The sequence below is a fragment of the Sus scrofa genome, chromosome 18 (assembly GCF_054392235.1).
Source record: "Sus scrofa isolate SSC_HxYL_T2T_F1_AM1 chromosome 18, Sscrofa_HxYL_maternal_Yorkshire_Landrace_v2.0, whole genome shotgun sequence".
Classification (NCBI taxonomy): Eukaryota; Metazoa; Chordata; class Mammalia; order Artiodactyla; family Suidae; genus Sus; species Sus scrofa.
This window is the reverse complement of record NC_139400.1, coordinates 57,960,231-57,981,793: the sequence shown is the minus strand read 5'-3', so window position 1 is coordinate 57,981,793 and position 21,563 is coordinate 57,960,231. Positions and strand designations below refer to the sequence as shown.

At 50.6% G+C, this 21,563-nt stretch overlaps 1 protein-coding gene and 1 long non-coding RNA gene across 7 annotated transcripts in view; both read right to left on the bottom strand.

The window, feature by feature from the left end:
* The window catches only part of TNS3 (tensin 3), a 232,623-nt gene that overhangs the window by 176,851 nt on the left and 34,209 nt on the right, over positions 1–21,563 (bottom strand). For 4 of the 6 annotated variants that reach the window (XR_014834141.1, XM_021079356.2, XM_085005686.1 and 1 more), the window contains exon 2: positions 9,824–9,935. Coding sequence is in view for 1 of the 6 variants with exons in the window: in XM_021079352.2 (XP_020935011.2) it covers positions 9,824–9,935; positions 19,180–19,257 (190 nt within the window). In the remaining 5 variants the exon portion in view is untranslated. Of the gene's footprint in view, positions 1–9,823; positions 9,936–19,179; positions 19,443–21,563 lie in introns of those variants that run through there. The other 2 variants (XM_021079352.2, XM_085005683.1) reach the window with 1 other exon arrangement.
* Positions 1,214–7,700, bottom strand: LOC146395077 (uncharacterized). Its single transcript, XR_014834187.1, has 2 exons — positions 7,539–7,700; positions 1,214–4,763 (listed from the first exon to the last, which is right to left on the bottom strand). It is a non-coding gene; the product is annotated as an uncharacterized LOC146395077 (long non-coding RNA).

Here is a 21,563-nt window from a genome sequence, read left to right as displayed (position 1 = left end):
TAGTCTCCAGGAGCCAGGGCAGCCCCTGATGCAGATCCAGCATCCAAGGCCCCCAGCCTCCCTCCAGGGCTCAGCACCTCGTTCACCTCCTTGGCACCTCCTCAGCCCTGCTCTGCTGTCTGGGCCTGGAATTCTCTACAACACCCTTCCGTGTGGAACGGACTGGTTTCCTTCTTCGAGACTGGGGCGAGAGCCACCTCCTCCACCAGGGAGCCCTCCCTCCCTCCACCCTGCCCGGCTCAGGCAGGGCTCAGTGTCTGATGGGACTCCAGAAGTCCTGGCCGCCTTTCAGAGGGGTCTCTGTGCATCCACCTCGGCTGCCAGGCCAAGTTCATCCACAGAAGGTGCCAGCTTCCTAGACCAACGCCCTGAAAGGAGGAGCAGAGGCTAACAGAGCACCTGCCCACCCTGCAGCCTGCCCCAGGGGCAAAGCCCTCACTGCACAGGCACTGCCACATTGTCCCCACGCCCACGAAGGAGCTGCAGGTCCTCTCCTGACTCCTCACGGGACAGGAGCTCGTGGATGAGGCGTCATTCCGTGGACCACTGCAAACAGGCCGCATCTGTTCTGGGCCTGCTTTCAGAAGCAGTATCCCGCAGGACTGCACAGGCCAGGGGTCTCCTTACCCTACCGCCCCCCTGCAAGGCAGTCCCCAGGAAGCAGGAAGGGCTCAGAAAGCACCAGAACTTCCCCAACAGGGGGCATCCCCAAACCGCCCAAGCCCGAAAGGACCAAACGTAGCATTTACTTGGACCACAGCCTCGCAGCTACCCCTCCTCTCGGACGCCAAGACCAGCAGCTCATACTGCTGTTTCCTTCCCAGCTTTACTGAGATATCACTGACACACACAACTGTATGTATTTAAAGTACACAACGTGATGATTTGATATACATACGCATTGTGAAATGCTGACCACAACTGAGTCAACTAACACATCCATCACCTGACACAGGTACCATCTGTCTGTGTGTGTGTGTGTGTGTGTGTGCACGCGCGTATGTGTGTGTGTGGGGGGGTGAGAACACTTAAGAGCCGCTCTCTCGGCATCTCTCAAGTGTACGATACCCTAGTGTGGACTCGGTCACCACGCTGGGCATCACAGCCCCAGAACCAATTCATCGCATCCCCGCGAGCCGGTACCCTTTGAGCAACATCTCCCCGCCTGCCCAGCCCCCAGCCACTCTCCTCCTCTCTGTTTCTATGAGTTTGATTTTTCAGTTTTTAGTTTCCACATGTAAATGATATCAGACAGTATTCATCTTCCTCGGTTTGACTGATCGCACTCAGTGCTCGAGACTCATCCGTGTTGACAAAAGGCAGGATTTCCCACTAGGTTACATGTAAATAACACGCAGCCGTACAGCAGAAATCGGCAGAACCCTGAAAGTCAACCATACTTCAAACAATCGTTAAATAATGTGTCCTTGGGTACGTGTAGTGCGTTTCTCTCCCCAGCCATCCATCGATGGACCCTGGGCTTTTGTAAATATGCTGCTGTGAACATGGGCGTATAGACATCTCTTTAAGATTCTAACTTCCCTTCCCTCAGATAAATACACCCAGGAGTGGGACTGCTGGGTCACGGGGTAGTTCTGTTTGTTCACGTTTCGAGGTGCCTCTCCACTGCGGTCCTCAGTGGCTGAACCAGTTTACACTCCCAGCGACAGCACACGGGCCCCCTGTCCTGTCCATCCTCGCCAGCATCTGTTCTGGCTTGTCTTTTTGAGGACAGCCATTGTGACGGGGGTGCAGAGTTATCACGTGGTGGTTTCGAGTTGCGTGTCCCTCACGATTGGTGATGCTGGGCACCTCTGCATGTACCTTTGGGTCACTCGAGTGTCGTCTTTGGAAACTAAACTTTAAGAAACTACCATTTGAGTTTTGGTGTAATATCAAAAAGTCCACAATAATCTGAAGAGGCTATTAAGACATTTTCTTGTCCAAATACCTATCTGCATAGAGCTGGGTTTTCTTCAACCAAAATAACACATTTGTGACGGCTCATTTTATGTGCCAACTTCACTGTGCCACGAGATACCAAGATATTTGCTTCAACATTATTCTGGGTGTGTTGGGGAGGGAGTTTCTGCATGAGATTAATATTTGAACCTGTAGACGGACTGAAGCTGATTGACTGACCTCCCCAACATGGTAGACTTCACCCAATCCACCGAGCGCCTGGAGAGTGGAGGAGGAAAGAAGGCTTTCTCCCTGCCTGCCTGTCTTCCGGCTGGCACAATGGCCTTCTCCTGCTTTTGGACTAGGACTCAGACCAGAACGACACAATGGCCCTCCCGGGTCAACAGCTTGCCAGCTACAGATGGCACTCAGCCTCCATAACCACGTGCACCAGTTCCCTATAGGCAAGGTCTTTCTCTGAAGAACCCTAACTCATACCATGCTGAAAAAGACTGAATGCAGAAGCAGCTAGGAGGAGCCAGCCTATTAAGTCACATGTAACATACGCAATGCGTCTAAATATATACACACATAAAACAATGCCACTCTTACTGTATGTCATGAGAAGCGGGACAAAGGCATATCAAAGACTCCTTTCTGCCATGATGAAAGAAGTTACCGAAGCAATAAAGAAGAAAGAAATTATACCCGCAAATAAAATATTGACTAGCGATTGAAAAAGCATGATGTCTAAAAATCCCATATGTGACAACGCTTATAAAAGGCAAGGCGTAAAGACATAAAACTATGCACAGCGCAAAGCAAGTTCAGGAAAGCTAGACACGTGCAACGCCTTCACACGCGAGGGGTCAGCACAGGAGAAGGAGATCATACTTGGCTAAGAAAGGACGGGCCACCCAATAAATCACGCTGGGAAAACCGACTCACAAAAAATAACCCAAATAACAGGAATTCCAGATGAATCAACCATGAAATTGGATCAGAATTGGAAAAGCAGAAGGGAGCATTAGCAGGCGGGATTTTAAAACATCTTTCTTCAGCAAGGAACAAAGAAATTCAGTGAGATGATGGGTAGATTCAAAGAAGCTGTACCTTAAAACCTGCACATGACAAATATTTCACAAACAAAATAAGGCAAAAGCAACTTCCGGCAATGTTTGCAATATGAAATGGTAAGGAACTGACATGTCCGTAGGTCAGAATACATCAAAAAGTGGCAAAAAGTCTGCCTCACATGATGAATATTTATAAGGAACTGAATTCCTAGAAATCAAGAAGAAAATGTAATCTAATTTTATAAATGAGCTGGGGGCCGAAAGGCTAGTCTACTAAATGAATATTACAGACATCTTCTTCTGTCTCTGTTTAGATGCTCAGATGAACAAAAAGCGTAACAGAGGGAAATGCCACTTTTCATCCATCACCTTGCAAAAAAGAGATGCAGAGCAGCGGCAGGTGAGGGAGTGGGGTGGCGTGCAAGGCCAAGGCCCAGCGTCGGCTTCCTAAGCATTTCCCACCAGGAGCCCGTTCTCTCTCCATCTGGGAGCGGGGCGTGGCGAGTGCCCTTTGCATGAGTTTCGGGGAACTGACGACACACAGCATCCTGTCTCCAGTGTTGAGGTCCTTCAGGTCCGCCACACAACAGCTCCCTTGCCCCACAGGGGTTTCCAAAGTCGGGGGGAGGAAGCCCGGGTCCCGCTGCAGCAGCAACTGCCCCGAGCATCTGGCTCTGAAGCCAGCCTGTTCCACATTGTTCCACGTTGTCTTGGAACTGCGATGCTCCCCTGGGAATCCAGGCCACTGTCTTACAGGCTTGTCAGAGCCTTTCTCACAACACTGCACATATTTACCAAGTGAGAGAGGAGCCCTGGACGTCACCTCCGCTTCTCCTGCGTCTGCCCTCAAGCTCACCAGCTTTTCCACGTCCACAGTCACCAGCCACATGACACGGGGCACTGGATGCCCGCAGCAGAGGGTAGAAGACAGCGAGCTCCCCCCCAAGAGGACACAGCTCTCTCGTCTTTTTATTCTGGCTGGTGCTTAACTGAAGGGGGAAAAGTCATTATGGAATATTCCTCACCAAAGCCCCTCCATTCCATTTTAACCTCCAGCCTCGTTCTTGCTCCCTTCCTCAAACTTCACGCCTTCAGGCTCCTCCCTGCAGTCTGCAGCAATGCTCTGGTTTTTTTTGTCCATTCCAGTCTGTTCTCTCCTATTCCGTCATGAGATCCAAGCAAACCACCTCCCCACCAGGATCTCTTCTGCTTGGTCTAACCCTGCATCCTCTCTGGATCTACCTCCCACTCGGGGCCAAGTCCCCCAGAACTCAGAGCTCTCCACACTGAGGCAAAGAGCCTCACCCACTCAGGACCAGGACGCCAACACCACCCGCACCGGCGCCCTCCACGTGGGTGTGCAGGACTATGGATGGAAACCAGGCCACTGAAACCAGGGGAGGGATCTCAGTGGAACGGTGAGGACAGGTTACCTGCGGCGGAGCCTTAACTGGTGGCGAGGGCAGAGCAGGAGCCACACCACGCCGGTTCTGGGCAGCGGCAGGCAAACCAACCAGACACTCACTGCACCGCTCACTATCCACGTGTGGCCTTCCCTGCCATTCAGGTTGGAGAAGTGGGGGGGCTAAGGGAACCTCTAAGTGCAAACAACAGCTTCTTAAGTGGGCATTTTTTCCTTCTAAGTTGGCTGCATATGAAATTTGTGGCAAAATAGGTTAAAATGTGAAACAAAGGGACAGCAAAGCCAAGAATATGCTAGAAAAAGAACGGTCAAAATAGCAGCCAGAGGAGTTCCCGTCGTGGCTCAGTGGTTAAGGAATCCGACTAGGAACCATGAGGTTGCGGGTTCGGTCCCTGGCCTCGCTCAGTGGGTTAACGATCCGGCGTTGCCGTGAGCTGTGGTGTAGGTCACAGATGCGGCTCAGATCCCGCGTTGCTGTGGCTGTGGTGTAGACCGGCAGCTGCAGCTCTGATTCGACCCCTACCTGGGAACCTCCGTATGCCATGGGAGGGCCCAAGAAATGGTAAAAAGACAAAAAAAAAAAAAAAAAAAGCAGCCAGAGTTACCAAAAAACGCACTTAACCCTTCTCCACCGTCACCGCCACCCTCTCCATCACTGGCGTCACCACATCCGGCAGGCCTAACAACATCATAACGTCACTGTCACTGACCCTTCCAGATGCTTCCTCGAGCCGGTCAACAGGCTTTGTGCTCCTTGTGCTGTGATTCACAATGACTCTCAAAGAAAATTCAAGCCCAGAGGGAGAGCAGGAACCCAGCGGCCTGCCTCCACCGCCCAGGCTCCCCGCCTCGCACCCTGCTGCCTCTCCAGAAACGAGCCAAAGCAAGCGCCCTCCCGCCCAGACCGCACAGAGCTCGTGTGGGACCCCTGAGGCCACGGGTACTGCCCACAGGCAGCACATCCTGCAAGCGCATCCTGCAAATGTCTACGACACGCACAGAAATAAAAAGGAGAGAAAAACCACTACATTGTCTGGGTTTTCGTGGTCTCAGTAGCACCTGCTGTAAAGAGCAGAGATTCTAGAGATGAACTATTCTACAAGCCATGTGTCAAGGTCACAAAACTGAGGGCCTAGAGCGGGCCCTGTCTGGAGCCACAGCTTCTTCTGCAGGAACCAACCACTGACTGTCAGGCCCCGTCTACACCCGCAAGGACTCTGCCAGGCGCTCAATCTAGCGGCACCTTTGCATCCTGCGCTGCCTCTCTACAGCTATGTGGGAGGGACAGGGGCCAGGTCCTCAGAAAGTTCAGAACCGCGGCTAAGATGGAGGCAGCCACGCAGCAACAGCACACAGAAAAACCCGACTCTTGTGTTTTTATCCCACTTGGATGGTCACTTCCGCAGGCCTTTTTTCCCTCGACAAGGTCAGAGAGCATGTCAAGTCTGTAGTAACAGATGATGGCATCTTTGAGAGGCAGGTGTCACAATCACCCTGGGACAAGCCCTTGGATCTGGCGCACACATCGATGTATTTTAATTTAAGAAGATAATGATCCAAAGACTCCAGTCTCTTCCTCTTCAAAAAAGCTTCTCTGTGGTCTACTGACACCATGCAACACACTTAGGTACCTAAAGTGGTCATTTCTGGAGTATGCTGCGAAATTTTGACATGCCACCATCTGGGGGAGTTCTAGAAAACCTTTTTCTGGAGAGACGTCAGCAGACACATCACGATCAGGTGAGGCAGGCACGTCCCCAGCCCCTGGGGGCACCCGTGCGTGAGGGACAGCACCTGCCACGTGGTGAGCGCGCCCTGTGCTGCACCTGGCCATCAGGAGGCCATGCCTCCAAGGACCCCCACGCCCCGCCCTGGAATCCGCGTCTCGGCCCCAGCGGGCAGGGGTCCGGGGCCTCGTTCCTCCCGGACCTGCTCCTTGTTACCTCTCCCAGGAGCACAGCTCTCCCGGACCCACGCCCAGGCTGCTTCGATGGAGGACGTGATGGGCTGGGCGGCTTCCCAGATGAGCCCGGGATGAAGGTGGCCTCTGCCAGCCAGGCTCCCGGCCACCACCCAGGCCTGAGGGCCCTGCAGGCAGAGTCCACACGTGGCTGGGGGGCTCAGAGCAGAGGACCACGGAGACAGCAGGAGAGGCCAGGCAGGAATGAGGGTCACGGCGCAGGCTGGAACGGGGGGCATCAGAGAGGAGCCGCCAGGCCCCATGCCCAGGGTCATGGGCCACCCTCCCTGGAGGAGCTGCTCGGAAGCTCTCTGACCTGGAGGGCGCAGGCAGAGTCGCCCAGGGTGCCCTTGGCAGAACCAGGACTCGTGCCCAACCCCGGATCCCCTTCTACTGCCTCCAAACCACGCAAACCACCCCAGCCAAGCACCAGGGTGACATACAGGGACAGGCATCTCGGGGCCACCACGTGTGTGTCCTGGCTTTCCCGCAAAGAGGCAGTGGCAGAGCGTCCCAACTGGGGCAGTGAGATGTGGAGGGTGGACCCCACCTGTAGGAGACAGCGCCCACAGGACGGCCGTCAGCCAACGATTCTCTCCCAGGAAAAAAAGTAAGGAGTCCGAAAGGTGATCTCACTGGGCTAGAAAGTGCCAGAAAACAGAACCTCACAGGGAGTTCCTAGTGTGGCACAGCGGAAACAAATCTGACTGGGAACCATGAAGTTGCAGGTTCAATCCCTGGCCCCACTCAGTGGGTTAAGGGTCCGGCGTTGCCGTGAGCTGTGGTATAGGTCGCAGATGCGGCTTGGATCCTGAGTTGCTGTGGCTGTGGTACAGGCCAGCGGCTGTAGCTCTGATTCGACCCCTAGCCTGGGAACTTCCATATGCTGCAGGTGAAGCCTAGAAAGGAAAACAAAAAACAAACAAACAAAAAAAAACAGGAGCTCACAGCAATTCTCAGAGTGAGAGCCAAACAGGTCACAGAGGGCAGTGTTGCACAAGGCTGGCCTGTTGCCGCCCCCCATCCCTCCGTACTGGGCACGCCTGGGCCCCAGGGAGCCTCAGGCAGCAGAGCACACGGTGCGAGTCTGAGATCTCACTGCCTCCCCCACCGCAGAGATTTTTAAAAAGGACCTTTGGGGAGTTCCCGTCGTGGCGCAGTGGTTAACAAATCCGACTAAGAACCATGAGGTTGCGGGTTCAGTCCCTGCCCTTGCTCAGTGGGTTAAGGATCCGGCGTTGCCGTGAGCTGTGGTGTAGGTTGCAGACGCGGCTCGGATCTCGCGTTGCTGTGGCTCTGGCGTAGGCCGGTGGCTACAGCTCCGATTCGACCCCTAGCCTGGGAACCTCCATATGCCGAGGGAGCGGCCCAAGAAATAGCAACAACAACAACAACAACAACAACAAAAAGACAAAAGACAAAAAAAATAAAAATAAAAAAAAAATAAAAAGGACCTTTGGGGTCACTCCTTAGCTCAGGCTCAGTTGTACAGAAAGAAAGAAAGTGACTTTTCAAAGCGACGATCTGTTGCAACCAGGCCCTTATTAAATGTCCATGGGAAACGGAGCCCTTTGCCCAGGAAGCCAACCACCCTGGCCCGTGCTCAGGACCTGCTCACGTGGACAGCAGCCAGCCCAGGACACTGGAATCCCCCGCGCGTGTTCCACTGGGGACACTGAGGGAAAATAATCACCACAGCAGCGGCGAAGCTAAGTGCCAGCAAGCGGGCTAGGCGCTCAGCGGCGTCTCTCGCAGGCCTCGCCCAGCCGGCCAGAGAACGGATGCGCCCGGGCCTGAGAGCAGGGGGCTCAGCCCCGATCAGCATCAGAGCCGGTACACAGACCCAAGGGCTACCTGGGCCACCAGCCTGTGCTCCCAGCCCAGACCTGTCTCGGTCACACCCTCCACTGTGTTTTCATGTGTGTGTCTGTGAGCATGCGTGTGTGTGCATGCAGGTGTCCGTGTGTGTGTTTGCACATGCACTTGCACATGTGTGTGCATGCATATGTACACACCTGCTGTTGCGGGGAGGGCACTGGGAGGGGGAGGCTGGCATTGTCATGTTCCATGCACACACCCACAGGTGACTCCCCAGCACCCCCCTTCTAAGTGCAGAGGAACCTCCAGGCCCCAGGGCATTCAGGTGACAAGGTGAGAGGGGCCGTGAGCTCTGAGAAGCAGGGCACCAGCCTGGAAATAGAGACTCCTGGAGGGTCCGGTAGGGAGGGGACTTCTGGCGCCCCCAAGAGGCAGTAGCGGGGGAAGGAGAGGAGGGAGCTGGGGAGATGCCTGGCTCAGGGCACAGTCGGCACTGACTGCGAAGGGGCCCTTCAGAGGAGGGGACCGCACCAGCCTCCCGCCTGCCCTCGGGCCCCACTGAGGTCTGACCATCACGACGTCCATCCAGGCCATCCGACCCCAAGGCAGCCGTCAGGGGCCCTGCGCCAGGGCACGGCCACAGGGAAGAGGCGGGCAGAGAGGCCCACCAGCCAGACCCTAGAAACGTGCTACGGGGGAAACCCTAAACCACCAATGAGAAGAAGCCCCGGAGTAGCCCTAAGCCTTCTCCGAGCCCCCAACCCACCTCTGCACTGTGACGCAGACCCACGACCACCAGCCCCCATCCTAGGTTCCAAGGGAAACAAGAGCCTCTTCCTCCCGGCTCCAATGTACAGATGTGCTGACGTTAAAGCACCAAAAATAGCAAGCTGGAGCTCCCACAGTGGCGCAGGGGGTTAAGAACCCACCTGCAGCCACTCAGGTGGCTACAGAGGAGGAATTCCACCCCCAGCCCAACGCAGTGGGTTAAAGGATCCAGCATTGCCGCAGGGGACGCTCGGATGCCATCCCTGGCCCAGAAACTTCCATATGCCACGGATGCGGCCATACAAAATAAAAAAAAAAAACAGCAAGTTGCATTGATTACCTGAGGATTAAGCACTAAATACTGAAGCTGGTGGCTTTGTTTACAGACAGGAGCGATGCCTGACGACAGGCTGGAAGGGCAGGGGTACAAGGAACCCTGACTCATAGAGAGAGAAGAAAAATTTCATCTGTCAACGCTGCCACGAGATCAGAAAGTAAAAGAGAATAAACCGGAGCTACTGACACCCCAGGACAGACGGAAAATGAGTCAGGAACCCCTTGCTGCTGCTCCCTCGCCCGTTCGACTAGCTTTGCTCTTTCTGGAATGATCTCTCAGGAGCACCTATCTGTGCGGGTAGGGCAGTCCCAGTCTAGCGACGGTCGGTCGGGGTAAAGTCAGGCTAACAGGGGGAATTCCACGACTTAGTAACTTCTGGAAACTCCCCAAGAGAAGGGTTCATTTTGGTTTTTCGTTTGCTTTGATTTCATCAGCATGAGAACGGTAAATGAAGACTCACCTCCATCATTGCACAACTACAAATGTAATAAAATTCATGGAGCAATTTAAAAAAAAAAAAAAAAAAAAAAAGGACTCACCTCGGCATGACAGCCCTCGACCGTCGATAATCTGTTTGCAAACCCCGCAGACTCTGGCTTTTTTAAAGGTCTTGTTCTTAAAACTGTGCAGACTCGTCGTGAGTTCTTCCGGCTGGAAAAGGAAAAGGACAAAGGCTCAGCGCTTCCATTCGGTCCACCTGCTCTTCCTTTTTCCGGCGGAGTTGGGGAAGCACCGCAACAGGAACCTGACCAGGCGACCAGAGGAGAACAAAACACCACCCTGCCAAGGCCGGGATCGGGGGCGGGGGGCTCGGGTACCCGAGGGAGGCCCCCAGGCGCCCAGCTTGTAATCCAGGGGGCGAAGGGCAGCCAGGCCTCCGTGACGACGTGCTGCGCTTCCAGACTGTCGCTTACAACCATCCCTTCTGTGACACGCACCCCCACCCCGTGCCCCCGCCCCATCTCCCCCACCCTGTGCCCCCCATCCCCCTTCTTCACACTTTTTCCTCCGGAAGAAACAATTATAAACAACACGATGGTGCTCAGAGGCGGCCGACTGGCCTTTCTGGCCCCTTAGTCCCTCTGAACAGATATACGGAAGGGCGAGTGGTCACCAGTCCGGGGTGACAAGAGAGGCAGTTCCTTCTTAAACCTGGTAGAGCATCGGATCCATTTCACACACTGGCACTGGGAGGAGACGAAACAGTCAGCCACCAAACCCAAGTCTGCTGTGCCAAGGCGCACAGCTGCATCGGAGGAGCTTATAAAAATTCAATCTGCCTTAGAAACCAAACACCAGCCATACTGCCATTAGCTGATGGGTGACAGTGCGCTCATTCTGTGATGACTGGTACGCCATGCATGCACAAGGCCACTGCTCACCCCCAGAGAGTTACAATTCCCCAAGGAGATGGAATGTTACCCAGAACAGGAGACAAACGGCACTTCGGAAAATAGTTTGACAATTTTTTTGTACAGATTTTTAAACCTACACCCATGCTATGACCCAGCAATTCCTCTCTCACAGACACTGAAAAAGAAATATGGGAGTTCCCACTGTGGCTCAGCAGTAATGAACCTGACTAGTATCCATGAGGACTCGGGTTGGATTCCTGGCCCTACTCAGTGGGTTAAGGATACAGCATTGCCAAGAGTTATGGTGTAGGTCACAGATGTGGCTCAGATCTGTGGCAGAGGCTGGCATCTGCAGCTCTGATTTGACCTGGGAACTGCCATATGCCATGGGTGTGGCCCTAAAAAGACAAAATAAAATAAATTTAAAAATAGATAAATAAGGAGTTCCTGTCATGGCGCAGTGGTTAACGAATCTGACTGGGAACCATGAGGTTGTGAGTTCAATCCCTGGCCTTGCTCAGAGGGTTAAGGACCCAGCATTGCCGTGAGCTGTGGTGTAGGTTGCAGATGCAGCTAGGATCCCACATTGCTGTGGCTCTGGCGTAAGCCAGTGGCTACAGCTCCGATTAGACCCCTAGCCTGGGAACCTCCATATGCCGAGGGAGCAGCCCTAGAAAAGGCACAAAGACCAAAAAAAAAAAAAAAAAAAAGATAAATAAGAAACATGGCCACAAAGACACCTGCAAAAATCATCAAAGCCACCGTATTTAAAAATGCCCCCAACAAGAGGTAACCCAAATGCCCATCAAAAGGAGCCTGGATAAACAAACCACAGAAGTCATAAAATGGAATGCTTTTCGGGTGTACACAAGAGCAAGTTACTAGTCCATGTAGAACATGTAGCATCGTGGGTGCACATCAAAGGCATTATTTTGCTGAATGAAAGACATCCGACTCAAGAGCACACAGAATGATTTGCTTTACTGGATGTTCATGAACAAGCAAACAAACCTATCTAGAAACTCAGAGGCAGGAAAAAATGAGGTGAGCGCTATAATGGCACCAAATTCCTACCTGGAGAAAGTTTCTGGGATGCAGAGAAGGAAGGGGGAACCAGTGCACAACATGGGTTGAAGCAAAGGAATGAAAAGTTTAGGCAGAATAAGCCAGCAAGAGGTTACTTGCCTGAGCAGCAGGGAACAGATAGCTGCGCAGAACCCAGGATCTGTGGAAGGGCTCAGCACAGTCCTGAGGGGGGTGTGTGTGGGTGTGTGTGTGTGTGTGTGTGTGTGTGTGTGTGCATGCACATGTGCTTGAGGAAGCTACCTAAGGGGGAGGAAAGAACCACCAGAGAGGATTAGCGGAAACAGAGCTCAGGGCTCCCACAGACCTGGGAAGGGTGCCTCTTCCCACACACAGACCAGAAAACCTCAAGATGCAGGGAGTATGAGCACAGAAGACACAGAAGCACCTTGCCTCAATCATGGGAAATGATTAACTCTAACCTGAGCACTGCTCCCGTTCTGCCTGGCCTATCTAGAAGGGATTATACCACCTCCAAGTAATTTAGTTGCATTCCAGAACAAAGCCCAAGAACATCTGGGGAAAAAAGAAACAAAGCCCAAGAATATCTGAGGAACAAAAAAATATCCAGCACCCTAATAAGGTGAAATTCACCTTGTCTGCTATCCAATCAACAAATTATCTGGTATACAATCAAAAAGCAGGAGGCGTACAAGGCCAGAGGAATACACAATCCACAGTGAGAATAATAAATTAATTAAAAATGGCCCTGAACTGACAAGAATAGGCAAACAAGATACTAAGAGAAGAATTATAACTGGATTTCATTTGTTCAAGAAGGTAAGTAGGGATGGAAAGGTATAAAAAGATGCAAACCAGACATCTATACAAGAAATGTAAAATCTGAAATAAAAAAATACACTGGATGCAATTACTGGCAGATTAGACACTGCAGTAGAACAGATGAATGAACTTGAAGATATCACCATAGAAACTTCCCAAAATAAAGGACAGAAAGAGAAAAGACCATCTAAGTAAATTAGGAAATAAACAGAGCATCAGTAAGCAGCCTCTGAAGGAGGACGAGTGGATGGAGGGATATTTGAAGAAATAACAGCTGAAGCTTTTCCAAAATAGGAAGAAGACTATAAAATCACAAGCCTGGGAAACTCAACAAACCTCAAGCATAACAAATGTGATAAACTATACCAAAATGCAAGATAATCACATTGCTCAAATCCAATCACAAACAAACCCATATACAAAACAGAAACAGACTCACAGACTAGAAAACAAACTTATGGTTGTCAAAGGAGAAAGGGACGGGGGATAAATTAGGAGTTGGGGATTAAGATATACACACTACTATACATAAAACTGATAAGCAACAAAGATTTACACTATAGCACAGGGAACTATACTCCATACCTTATAATAACCTATAATGGAAAATAATCTGAAAAAACAATATATATAAAGAGGAAAAGAACACATTATATTCAAGAGACCAACCATTAGCATAACAGCAGATTTCTTATTCAAAAAAAAGAAAAGTTAAGGAAGAAAGAGAAAAAACAGTGCAACAAGATAAAATACTGAGGAAAAAAAATGCCAATCTAAAATTCTGCACCCAGTAAAATATATTTCAAAAATGAAAGCAAATTAAAAATTTCTTAAGATATATAAAAGCTGGAGTTCCCTTTGTGGCTCAGCGGTTAACAAACCCGACTAGGATCCATGAGGATATGGGTTCGATCCCTGGCCTTGCTCAGTGGGTTGAGGATCCAGCGTTGCTGTGAGCTGCAGTGCAGTTAACAGACACGGCTTGGATCCCATGTTGCTGTGGCTGTGGTGTAAGCTGGCAGCTGAAACTCCAATTTGACCCCTAGCCTAGGAATTTTCTCACATGCCGCAAGCGTGGCCCTAGGAGGAAAAAAAAAAAAAAAAAAAGGCAAAAAAAAGGAGAAAGAGATATATAAAAAATCACCAGCGGACACATACTACAAAGCATGTTAAAGGTAGTCTGGTCAAAAGAAAAATGTTATCAGATGGAAATATGGCTTCACACAAAAGAATAAAGAGCACTACAAGGGGTAATTACATGGACAAATATATAAGATTTTTACTTATTTAAAATGAACCAAAAGATAATTAACTGTTTAAAAAAAACTAATGATGATGTAATGTGAGGTTTAACATAAGTAGAAGTGGAATTTATGATAAAAGATACAAAGCTCAGGAAAGGAGAAACGGCAGTATTCTATCGCAAGGCTCTCATGAAGTCCCGTACAAAAAAACCAAGCCTGTCAATACCTTGATCTTGGACTTCCAGAACTGCTTTTAAGCCACCAGCCTATGGTATGTTGTTATGGCAGCCCTAGCAAACTAATATACCCTTTCTCAATAATTAATCATTAGGAGTTCCCGTCGTGGCGCAGTGGTTAACGAATCCGACTAGGAACCATGAGGTTGCGGGTTCGGTCCCTGCCCTTGCTCAGTGGGTTGACGATCCGGCGTTGCCGTGAGCTGTGGTGTGGGTTGCAGACGCGGCTCAGATCCTGCTTTGCTGTGGCTCTGGTGTAGGCCAGTGGCTACAGCTCCGATTGGACCCCTAGCCTGGGAACCTCCATATGCCGCGGGAGCGGCCCAAGAAATAGCAAAAAGACAAAAAAAAAAAAAATTAATCATTATTTTTATCAATAATAATTGATAATATTGCATAAGATAAGCATGGCTATATAAGCCTTAAAGAATGTTATGAAAAACTTGACCTAATTGCTATCTTTAGCACATCTGACCTAACAGAAGCAGAATATACATTCTTTTCAAACGCATATGGAATATTTACCAAGGTAGACTATATTCTGGGGCATTACACAGGTGTAAATAAATTTAAAAGCACTCAAGTCATACTAAATATATTCTCTGACTACACTGGGATTAAAGTAGGGATCAGAAACAGAATGATCTCTATAAAATCCCCAAATATTTGGAAACCAAACAACACATTTCTAAATAGGGTGACACATCATGGCAAACTGGGTTTCTCCCAGGAATACAGGTTGGTTGATTTTATGTTCAAGTATCAATCAGCAAAAATAAAAAATTTTAAAAAAGAAACTTGCACAATCTTTCAATTGATGCAAAAAAAAAAAAAACCCTCATAAAATCTAACATCCATTTCCTGATTTAATTTTTTTAATTTTAAATTTAAAAAAACTCAAATAGGAATAAAAAGAGACTTCCTCAACTTCATAAAACTGTCTGTGTAAAACCTACAGCAAATGTCATATGTAATGATGAAAGACTGAATGCCTTCCCTTCAGGATGTGAGACAAGACAAGGATTTCCTCAATCAATACTTCTATGTAGGCTTGTCCTCGAGGTTCTAATTAGTGCAATCAGGCAAGAAAAATAAATAAAAGGTATCCAGGTTAGAAAGGAGAAAGTTAAACTATCTTTAGTCACTGATGACATCATTGCCTATGTAGAAAAAGCTGATGGAATCAACAAAAAAGCTCTAGGACAAGTGAGTTTATCAAAGTTGAAGGATACAAGATCAATGAATGTACAAACTGATTGTACTTCTACATACCAGCCATAAACATCCAGAAATTGAAATTCAAAAAATATTACCACTTACATTAGAATCAAAAATATGAAATATTTAAGGATAAATCTGACAAAATTGTGACAGACTTATAAACTAAAAACTGTAAAACACTGTGGAAAGAAATTAAAGAAAATATAGGGAAACTGAATTTCTTCTATAATTAAAGAAATTATAGAAAACAGATGGAGAGATATACCATGTTCATGGATCAGACAACACAATATAATTAAGATGCAGTTCTTCCCATAAAATCTATAGATTCAACATAATCCCCATCAAAATCCCAGCAGGCTTCTTCCATAATTGGCAAATTGATTCCAAACTTCATATTTAAATTGCAAAGCACTTAGAATTGCCAAAACAACTTTGAATATTGTTCCTATTTAAGTGTACAATTTGATAAGTTTTCTATTATATTTTGAAAAGGCGTTTTCAGTATAAAAACACTGAGTTTCAAAGATAGAATACTCTTGGGATTCTCTATCATTAAAAAATATGAGGTGCTAAACGAACACTTTGGAGTCTAATTTTCTTTTTTCTTTTTTTTTTTTTTTTTGTGTCTTTTGGCTTTTTGTTGTTGTTGTTGTTGTTGCTGCTATTTCTTGGGCCGCTCCCGCGGCATTTGGAGGTTCCCAGGCTAGGGGTTGAATCGGAGCTGTAGCCACCGGCCTACGCCAGAGCCACAGCAACGCGGGATCCGAGCCGCGTCTGCAACCTACACCACAGCTCACGGCAACGCCGGATCGTTAACCCACTGAGCAAGGGCAGGGACCGAACCCGCAACCTCATGGTTCCTAGTCGGATTCGTTAACCACTGCGCCACGACGGGAACTCCTGGAGTCTAATTTTCAACAAAGCATATGCTCCTCTGAAACTGATCAAAGGAAGACCAATACTCAGCACACAGACCGAAACTCCTCATCCCTTGACCAATGCAGACACAACGAATCAATCATGGCTAATGTCCCCAGTTGACTTTACAAGCCTTCTCAATGGAGAACCCCAGGTGCCACTACCAATGGGCTGGAACTGGCAGAGGGCTCCTTCAGACATGCCATTGCCACTCCACCTTTAAAGCACTCTCTGACCATCCCCAAACGTTCCTCCACTATTCAAGCTGGAATGCTGGGAACTTACAGTTTTCTGCTGCGACCATTTCTCATCCCACACCCCCGCCCCCCAAGTCCTTCTGACCACTTCCGGTTCCTCAGAAGCCCTCCAGCAGAGCCATCAGTCACGCATTCCCTGGTGTCAGCTGGCAAGTCTGTCAAATGAGGGAACGTTTCCTGCACCAGGGGGAAAACTTCTCACTTCTTCTGCCGCCTGGGTTACAAGCTCTGTGACCCTGGATAAGTCATACCCCCTTTCCATGGGAAAGGGGACCCTCCCCCATCCTGCCTACGAACACTGTAAATAAACAAGTGCTGTGGCAGGTACCACTTATAAGCACTGGGATTCTATGGGAATCACTGGGCCAGCGTTTGCAAATCAGCTCCACCTAGGCTCCACCCTATAACAAATAAAATAGATTGTCTGGTGGGGGGGGGGCAGAATGCAAATTTTTCCAAAGCTCCCCCAGGGATTCTAATTCGTAGCTGAAATTGAGGCCACCACTATGTAATGGACTACACATATACTGTGAGGTGCTGTCCTACATACACTCAAGGCGCTGTTATTCTGTGTTTGTTTCTGTTTTGTTTTGTTTTTTTCACAGACTACTTTTCGACAGCAGAGCTGTTGTACTAGAAGCCTGCAAACAGGGACAACGGTGCTGTTATGACGACGCTCACAACATCAGTAGGGCCCTTCTAGGCCGTAACCACGACCATCACTGTTCTACGAACAGGAATGCTGGGACGCAGGCCCAAGACCACAGAGCCAGAGGATAAGGGATATGGCCTCAGACCCAGTCTCCACCCCAGCCTCAAGTTCAGACAGGAGTATGTATTCAAGTAGCTGACAAACACAGCCCTCTGTAGTAATCCCCCAGTTGGCACATGCTTCCCCCCTCATATTTCAGTTATTTGTCTCTACGCCTCTCCTGTGTAATTCCCTTGAGACAGGACACCAGGCTCTTAACCATTTGTCCTCCGAGGCCCTGCACAGCGCCTGGCACACAGTGAACTGAGGACGCTCAATTAGCATTTGTTGCCTGAATGAACTGGCTGTAGTCTGTGGGCCAACGGGGGATACTATGACCTTTTATTCCCTACAAATACCTTTATTACAACCAGGGAGAAAGAGGCACTGTGTTCCCGTGGCTTTCTTGCCAGGCTGGGCCACAGCTAGAAGCCTGGAGAGGAAGGAAAGAGCAAAGGTGCTGTGAGGAGGCTGAGGCCATTTCAATGGCTGGATGGCAGAGGAATTCATTGCAGATAGTGTAGTAACATCTGCTCACGCTTCATCTGTACATAACATCTCCATTGTGCAATGAGCCTAGACGGGATTAGACTGCCTTTGTTTTCACCTGATACTGTGCTTTCATTTCTCCCACAGAGGCGGGGCCACTGCGTGCCGGGGGAAGGGGAGGGAGGCCGAAATGCTGAAGCATTTAGCAGGCTCAGTTCAGGAATCTAAATTGCATTTAATTGTTAGGAGCAGACAGTTAGAAGCATTGAGAGCAAGGCTGCCCGTTCCACAAGGACTCCCTGAGGGGCGGAGGGTAATTAGTGCTGGTCGTGATGGTGAGGTCTCTTTTCAGAAAGAAACGTCTGCAAAATTGAGCAAGGAAGCGCTCCACAGGAGTGCAGAAGGGGGACCCTTGGCTCTGCCCTGCGGGAATGCAAAATCTCACCGACCCCACCCTCCACCAGGTTCTCTGGGCTAAGGCTGCGATAGCAAAACAGTTACTGCACAAAGGCTGCATCAGCACAATGCAAGCTACCTTCTCTTTTCAGGCCAGAGGATTTAGGCGTGTGTTTTCCTACCTGGGGAAACGTTCAGCAGCATCCTAGGGAGGCAGACACTGAGCAAAGACACCCAGCAACTTGACTCTGGAGTGTCTTAAACCCCACGAAAACTTCCTGCATCAGCAAAGTGGACCCCAAACCGCTGGGGTCATCCTGCTCAGAGCCTGAGAACCCCCATACAGGGGACAGCCATTGCATACCACACACTGTCCCCAACTTCCCAGCAATAGCATTTGACTGTTAAACTACAAATCGGAACGGAGCACAGCTCAAAGTGATGGGAGGTTGCTGACCTTCTGACGACTTCTCAGTCCTCAGAACCTTACCTAAGTTTCTGGGAAAACAAAAGCCATAAATAAATGAGTTTACTCCGAGAAAGGACTGCTGAATCTACTGGCCAGCAGCCTCCTGCATCTGCTCTGTTTAATTCAAACGCCATGGAGGACGGTTCCAGGACCACAGATTCTAAGAGCCGTGTTGACCTTGCACTTCTGCAACAATGGCAACACCTCCCCACATCCACACGGAGCTCCGCACCCTTTTCTTTTGCAAGAAACGCAGGCTGCGACGCGAGTCCTCGAAATGGCCCATGTCCCACTTCTGTGCCGGGAAAGGAGTCCAAAGAAGAGGGAGTCGAAATAGAACATGAAGCTTGAACTGTCACCCACTCCATGTGGGCGCACCAGGGCGCCACCTCCCACCAGGCAAAGCCCTGCTTTCCCCCTCTCCTGAGCACGTAACACGTGCACACACAGGGACACGCGGGCACAGACCAGGACACGCGCGCTCGTGAACATGAGGGCACCCATGGGCATGCGCAGAAACAAGAGCACACGCGTGAACGTGCACGCACAGACAAGGGTGCATGGGCATCCGTACACACTTGCACACCGGCGCGCAGACCGCGTCCTCAGGCGCACACTGGCACGCGCGCGCACCGGCCCGAAGCGCCCCCCTCTCCCGGTTCCAGCGTCCCGCGCCCCTTCTCCACTCACCTGGCGCCGGTGCCGGCGAGCCCGCGCTCCCCGCGCGCACCCTCCAGGCGGCCCCGGGGTCAGCGCGCGCAGCCGCATGGCCTCCGGCGCCCGCGCGTTGAGCCGGACCAGGGCCAGGCTTGGAAGGCCCAGGCCGGCACGGACCCTCCCCCGAGACGGTGCCAGGCAGGGATGCCTCCTGGGCCCCTGCGTCTGGGAGTCCCAGGGAAAGTTCCACCGCGGGAGCCCCGAAAAGACGCGGCCGCCACCTCCAAGTCCACTCTGCCGTCAGAAGTCAGATGCCTGGAACAAAAGCCAGACGAGTGAGCGCAGGGTCCCCCGGCGCCCCTCCATCTGACATGAATTAGCTCTCCCTCCCCCGCCCCAGACCGCAGCTCCAGAGAGGAGGCAAAAGGCTTCTCAGCCAAACCCAGGAAAAGTGGAAAAGAAACGCCTCCTAGGGCCGGGGTGGGGGGGGGGGGGGCAAACCTACAGCCGCCCTCCGCCCTCCCACTGGATCGCCGCCGCCTTTGGCTGGAGTACAGCTTGACTAGGATTTCAGACCTCTCCAAGAATGCGGACCCAGGGGCTTAAAAGCAAAATCCAGAGGCTCTTTGGTTTTTCAGGATTTTCGATCGTGTCCAGTAAACCTGCATTCGGAATGGTCGGTGTCACTGGTAAACGACCTTGCTAGCCAGCAGCAGCTTTGGAGTGGAAAGAAGGAAAACTAATGCAGAATGGCTTTTTTTTTTTCCAATTTGCCTCTTCGACTACGAAAAACAAGGGGCAGCCTTGCCAGAGAGGGATGAGAGCCAGGCGGAGGTTCCAGTAGACTCAGAAATGATTGTGGGACTTCCATACCTGGGGGTCCAGGACCCCGCACACCCCTCCCACACACACCCCCTTACCATCCAGAGTGCCAGACAGCTCCCGGCAAATCACATGCCCGTTTTCCTCTGTGGCTCTGTGGTTATGGAAGGAAACTTACAACCTGTCTTTAACTTTTTTGAAGGAGATGAAGGTGACTGAGGTGATGGGACAAGGTGTCACAGGAAGAGGACGCCAGACACCGGGAAAGTGGAAGGGTCCCTTAGCCAGAAGGACAGCCCCCCTCCGGGGGGGGGGGGGGAGTGATCCACAGAAAAGGGCCCTTTTCCCACGCCTGTCAGGCCCCCTCAGGACTGAGTTGTCATGCTGGGCCCGTAGAGCCATGGATCTTAGCTTTCTACCATGAGAAGCTCCGGCAGCCCGCTCCTGGGAGAGGCTGCGCCCCACAGAGGCCCCCACCCACCCCCGCTCCTCCTTGCACAGAAGCACGTGGCCTAGGGAGCTGGATGTCCTCAGGCCAACCAGCTCACGGTGTGCCCAGAGCAGCACCGAACGCCCTGGTGACTTGACCTGCCTCCATGCCCAGTGCAGGGTGCGGGTCTCATGACCTGCCTTGCATCTAAAGCTCTGACTACAGATCTTCAACTCTGCTTGCAACTCCCAAGGTCTTAGTGCTGGAGAGCGGTCTGGGTGGGCTAGGCCTGGGCTTTTATGGTTAACACATGTGCGAATTCCAGCCATAGATTCAAAGGCCGGCATTAACCTCTCCGGTTCTGGCACCGAACACCCATCCTTCCATTTCTGAGGTTGCAACAGCAAAGCTGCTCTTCAACTTTCAACCAGAAAAAAAAAAAAAAAAAAAAAGAGGAACATGCCATTCTGGCTTCTGATTCCTCACCAGGCAGCCACCCATCCATGCGCATTTTCCTCATCCTTCAAATGAGATTCTTATTCATCTGTCTCTGTAGTCATTCATTGATTCGGTCGCTAATTCGTTTTCTAAATGCATTCATCACTATTCACCCTTTCTCTAGAGAGTTTAAACTTCAGTTTTGCAGGCATCTCTCGGTCCTATTTCTTCACACACATCCCTCACCCCCAAGTGACTGCAGGAGTCCTAAGAACACACCTGTAGGGGATTCATTGCTGAGTCCTCAACGTCTAACACAAGACAAGGCACAAAGCAGTGTCTACAAGCCGAGCTAGAAGCACACTGTTCTGCTGTCCTCGGGCACAGCGTGCAAACACTTTTTCCAGAAGTCCGTTGGATCTATTCCCACTCCCACCCAGGAACAGCAGAAGGAACGTGAATCTCAGCAACGAGGTGGTCCCCAACATGATAAAGCCCCATGAACTCGAGGACTGGGCTTCGCACTCTGTGGGGCCCCTGGAGACCATACAGTGCTCCTGTGCCCACAGCTCCCAGCTTGGAAGACAAATGGGGGCTTCAGGGGGACACCTGAATCTCCTCTTACTTGATTAAAAGATGCACCATTCAGGAAATTCCCACACATCCTTACTAATAATAAGTCACATGCCTGGGATACACCTCACAGGTGATGACCCCAAACCAGGTT